This window comes from Monomorium pharaonis, chromosome 9, assembly GCF_013373865.1.
Source record: "Monomorium pharaonis isolate MP-MQ-018 chromosome 9, ASM1337386v2, whole genome shotgun sequence".
Lineage (NCBI taxonomy): Eukaryota > Metazoa > Arthropoda > Insecta > Hymenoptera > Formicidae > Monomorium > Monomorium pharaonis.
Genome location: NC_050475.1, coordinates 17,619,458 through 17,625,457, shown reverse-complemented (window position 1 = coordinate 17,625,457; position 6,000 = coordinate 17,619,458). Strand labels below are relative to the sequence as shown.

Genomic DNA, 6,000 nt, shown 5'->3' with positions numbered 1-6,000 from the left:
TTGTAAAAATTATTTTCTGCAATAGGCTGACAATTGCAGAAAATATCGAATTTTTACAATACACAGAGCATTGTAAAAATTATTTTCTGCAATAGGCTGACAATTGCAGAAAATATCGAATTTTTACAATACACAGAGCGTTGTAAAAATTAATTTCTGCAATAGGCTGACAATTGCAGAAAATATCGAATTTTTACAATACACAGAGCGTTGTAAAAATTATTTTCTGCAATAGGCTGACAATTGCAGAAAATATCGAATTTTTACAATACACAGAGCATTGTAAAAATTATTTTCTGCAATAGGCTGACAATTGCATAAAATATCGAATTTTTACAATACACAGAGAATGGTAAAAAATAATTTCTGCAATAGGCTGACGATTGCGGAAAATAATGAACTTTTACAATACTCTGACAAGGGAACCTCGCAAGAATTCGTAAATTCTGATTTTAATTAAACTTGGTATAAATGTAGAGAGGGTAAATACATGAATTTAGAAATTCTTAGTTGGTGCCCAAAAACGGTTTGAAGGGATAAAACCACCCTTCAAAGTTGAGACGATTTTTGCGGTTTTTCGATATATCTCGTAAATTGAACAAAATATAAAAAAATGTTTCATACGAAAGTTTTACAGTATAAATACCTTTATTTAATTATGCTATTTATTAAAAAAAAATTTTTATAATTTTCTGTTTTTTTCCGAAAAATAAATAACGTAGTTAAATAGAGATATTTATGCTGTAAAACTTTTGTACGAAACATTTTTTAATATTTTGTTTAGTTTACGAGATATATCGAAAAACCGCAAAAATGTCTCAACTTTGAAGGGTGGTTTTACCTTTTCAAACCGTTTTTGGGCACCAATTAAAAATTTTTAAATTCATGTATTCACCCCCTCTACATTTATGCCAAGTTTCATTAAAATCTGAATTTTCGAGTTCGCGAGGTTCCCTTGTTAGTATATTCGTTTATTAAATTGCTTAAAGAGGGAGGATCAATTAAACGATTGTTTTTCTCGAATTGTTTAAAAAGAGAACATAAAGTTTGTTGCTTTACAAATAAACACGTATTATTATTTAGCATTTCAATTATCTGAAATATTTATTTTTATATAAAAATATTAATAAATAACTGAGCAAAAGCTGCTTGAAGTTATCTATTTGGAAATGCGCCGTGGAACTTACAGGTTACTTTAATTATCTGAAATAAAAAAACCAAAAATTTTTCGTTAAAATATAATAATAGGCTCAGCATGAACCTAAATCAAAAAGTTGAAAATTAAAAATTCTGCGCCATTTTGAAAAAAATCGTTATATTTTTTTATTAAAAAATTGCTAGAAACGTTATTTATTGTTAATTTTTTAAAAAACTTTTAGGTTCATGCAAAGAATACTTTAAAGAATATGTGTTTAAAATTGAAGCGCAATTGGTTGAGAATTCGCTGAACTATTCCACGGCGCGTGAAATTTTGTTTTGAGATAAACGTGTTTAAAGTTTTTAGAACGGAAAAATAGTGAGGAAACATACAGGAGATTTACTTACAGAAGACGCCAGGGTCGTGCAATAAGCCTTCCTCTTCTTCAATTTCATTCAGCAAAACCACTTGCTCTGCTTTTCGAGCTGTTCTTGCTTCTTTTTTGTGTTCTCGAGGCTGCGCGCGGTCGTATACCTGCACTCAGCATCGCTCGGAGCACGTCACTTTGACGACTTTGTAGGTACATTTAGATGTTAAATTTCCATTTAAAATAGTGGAAACCAGATGATAAACTAATTTTATAAGCAAAAAAATTGTCAAAATTTTGGAATTTACTTAACCCTCCTTCCCTTAATCGAGAAACGGATTTTATTTATTGCCGCTCGCATTTTACTCCTACGCAATCTTTGGAAAATATGCCAAGAGTTTGTCCTTTCACGAATTAAATACAATACGTGTTGTATCTTACTTGAGCCAAAGGGGGAAATTAGTCAAAGCATTGAAAATATTGAATTATTAATAATGAACATCATGGAAATATAATTATGCAGTATCTAAGCTTTATCTAATATTCTTCTTTTATAAGTACCGATAAAAAAATATTGAGTAAATAATACACAATGTATACAAATATAAGATAAGAATTGTGTTACGTTATTTTATGTTCCTCAGGATGAGGGAAGATAATTATTGTAATTAATAGCACACATGTGTTACACGATAATAAAAATATGTCCGATACTCGCGACGATAACTTATGATATAAGACAACAAAAAACACAATTTTTTTCCAGCTTTTTTGCAAACGTGGAAGTTTTATTTCTTTCATACGTTTTAATAAAAACGAGGTGATAAAAAAACGCCAACTTTGATTAGTTGATTACGCAATTACTCACGGTGTATGATATCTAAGTATTTTGAAAATCAATTAAGATGTTTAGAAATTAGATATATAGGAATTTTTTTATTTTGTTGATTGAATTAATTATGGATTAAATTGATATAATGACATTATTATTTCATTAACATGAATGTAGATATCATGCACCGTCATTGCGTAATCAACTAAGTTTGCGTTTTTATCACCTCGTTTTTATTAATACGTATGGAGGAAATAGAAACTCCCATGTTTGTAAAAAAGCTAGAAAAAAAATTAAGTACTATGTTTTCTGTTGCTTTGTATCATAAATTATTGTCGCGGATATCACACATATTTTTATTGACAGGTTCGACAAATGTTAAGGATTATAATAATCGCGCAAATAATTTTATTTGTTGGGGTTACATTTGGTAACATGCTATTTGTATGAGATTAATTTTTCTTTCTTATGTAATGCGCAGTACATTGTGATCTAAAAAAATAGGTTTCGACTAAACTTATGATTAATATATTTAATTGGTGATTTATTTGTAATTTTGCTAATTTTCAATTATTTATTTGTCACAGAAAGATTAGATTATATAAAAAACTATAAATATATAAATAATTTATTGAAAATTAGATATTTAGAAATTTTTCCATTTTGTCGTTAATTAATCATGGATTAAATTATTCTTACAATAACACTTTGTTTCATTAATATGAATAAAGAATTATGATTAAATTATAACAATTAACTTGTAATATTTATTTATAGCTTTAATTTGTGATTGCGTTTCAAGTCTGAAATATGTATGCCAGGAGCACAAAATTTATAAAACTAAAAATGTATTTAAGGTAATTGTGTAATCTAGTAATTTATTTTTTATACGTATAAATGGAATTATATATTATATATATTAATTTTGTTTTAAGCAGTTATACCGATTAAATTTAATTAAATAAATGGAATTTATCTCATTTTATTCAAAGTTAATTATAAGAAACTTGTTGATATTTAAAGAGATTCGTATTTACTATTAGTCTGTCAGAAACTTAATTGCCGCCAACTATTTTTTTGGATTAGCAAATACTTACAAATATCTGTTAAATAATTTAATTTATACAAGATCAAGAGACACGGTAGTGGCTCGCGTCAAGTGAACATGCAGCGAGACCGACTAACTATAAACAGCAATCCGGTTTTCTAAATAACTGCGTTTCAGAGTTAGTCGTTTATGCGCAAAATATAAACAATTAATCTACATTATGCATACTTATACAATGTAAAAATATTTAAACTATGTTTTGTAAATTATAATAATAAATGAATCATAGATGATTTAGATTTTATCAGAAATAATGAACTATAATAATCTATTTTTAAATTTTTGTTATATATACACATATGTATATAATCAATACTATAAAATAAAAAATATATTAATAGTTTTATAACTTAATTAATATTATTTAATTTATAATTATTTACATTGTTTTAATTGTCTACGTGAAAAAGATTTGTGTAAACATAATGCAAACAATACGTAAATAATTCCTATGAATAATCCATAAAATTTTGAAATCTACACAACTTTATATTCAACAGATAAGGAGAATTATTGCCGTATCTAATATCGATAAACGACATTTTAAATAGTTTCCTTGCTTTGATTATTGGCGTCGCTAGTTTCCTCTGTACGAGTCTTAACCTCGTTTTTTTTCGGCTGTTCTCGGCGCGAACCAAGAGCAGCCAAGAGTGTGAGCGTTTGTTGTTTATACGTTCGGTCATATTGTTCCAAGTGTAAAGAAAGATTGTTATAAAAACAGTAAAGCCTCAGTACCAATAAATCGCTCACGATGGTGAAACTTACGCCGGAGCTCATAGAGCAGTCGATGCAGTACATTAATCCTGTGCGGGATCGCGAGTTAGATCTCCGAGGTTTGTGAGAAATCGCACGTGAAATTTTCTACTGTCATTTCACGTATCGCTTTCATTCTATTATTGTTGTTGTTACACTGGTATGTTGCAGGATATAAGATACCCACCATCGAGAACCTTGGCGCGACCTTGGTAGGTATAGACTTTGCTAGGAGAAACAACGACTTGTATTCACATGCTGCATCCTCCAGTCACTAAAGTTTAGTGCAAAGCCCATAGTCGATTATTATATTACACTACATTATTTTTTTACATAGGACCAATTTGACACGATAGACTTTTCTGATAACGATATACGGAAGTTGGACGGTTTTCCACTTCTGAAGAGGATTAAGACTCTGTTTTTCAATAATAATCGCATCGTCAGAATTGGTGAAGGACTAGAACATTGCATTCCAAACTTGAATACACTGATGCTGACTGGCAATATGATACAAGAACTGAGTGACCTGGAGCCTTTGATACCATTGAAGAATCTTGCAAACTTGTGCCTATTACAAAACCCAGTATCCGCTAAGCCACAATACAGACAGTACATCGTCTACAGGTTTCCTCAATTGAAATTGCTCGATTTTCGAAAAATTAAGCAGGCGGAACGTGAAGCGGCAATGGAATACTTTAGAAGCAAGCGTGGCAAAGAGGTGGCACGCGAGATAGCTAAGAAGGTGAAAGCACAAACAGCGGGTATGTCTGCAGACAAACCTTTGACCACTCTTGAGGAACGTAACAAAATTCGAGAAGCCATCACGAATGCATCTTCCTTGGAGGAGGTCCAGAGGCTCAGCAAATTGTTGCAGGCTGGTCATATACCTGGTGAGGAACGATTGCAAAATGGTATGTACAAAATAAGCTTATAAACTATTCATATGTATACGTATGGTAAAGGTTCTATGACAAAATATACTGCTATACTTTGACATGGAAATTTATCTATTTTTTTCTATAGTAAATTAAATTGTCATCTTTAAATGCTTAAAAAAAAACATTTGTAAAATAGATAGCTTTAAATATTATAAAAATTAACGTTAAAGAATTAATTTGTTACACAATTTGTTTAGAGTTTTATATTTAAATCTTTGAAAAAATTTAACAATCTTGCATTATTATATGTCCACTTACTGGGACATTTATTATTTCTTATGTAAATTGGATGTATTCATAGAGAAATGAAAATAATTATCAATTCTATTATATTATATTATATTATATTTTGTTATATTCCAGGTAGTGGATCTGTGGAACCTATGGAAGAGGATGATGATTAACTTATAATTTAATTCTGAAAAAGAAAAATGAACTTCCTATTGTAAGTATGCAGCTTGATGGAGTAAGGCGTGATAATAGTATATACGATGCTGATAAGAAATTGTATACTACACAGATCTACTACTATCTTTAAAATAACACAGATACTACTTTTTTGTAAAAATAAAATATGGAGACTAGCTTGGAAGCGATTTTTCTAATTATTCCTTATTATTGCATTGAACGCTATTCTAATATATCGATGTGTTTATTTCAGCAATAGTAATAAACTTTTTTCAAGCAACTTTTTTGTTATCATTGAATTTTCCCTCGTATATCCATACTTTGCCAATGAATTTGTGGATTGAAAAGTAAAGGTTTTTAGTTTTGAGTAAGACTTGTTTGCACCAATGTAGCTTAATTTTATAAATTTGGCTTAGTGCTTTGTTCTAAGAAAGAAGAAAAAAATAAACCAGT

At 29.4% G+C, this 6,000-nt stretch overlaps 1 protein-coding gene across 1 annotated transcript; it reads left to right on the top strand.

Annotated features, from left to right (window-relative positions):
• Positions 1 to 4,050: 4,050 nt before the first annotated feature.
• Positions 4,051 to 5,827, top strand: LOC105833906 (probable U2 small nuclear ribonucleoprotein A'). The gene is made up of 4 exons (XM_012676003.3): positions 4,051 to 4,278; positions 4,370 to 4,410; positions 4,536 to 5,112; positions 5,503 to 5,827. Exons 1-4 carry the CDS (start codon positions 4,197 to 4,199, stop codon positions 5,541 to 5,543), a joined length of 741 nt encoding a protein of 246 aa, XP_012531457.1. The 5' UTR covers positions 4,051 to 4,196; the 3' UTR covers positions 5,544 to 5,827.
• Positions 5,828 to 6,000: the final 173 nt, after the last annotated feature.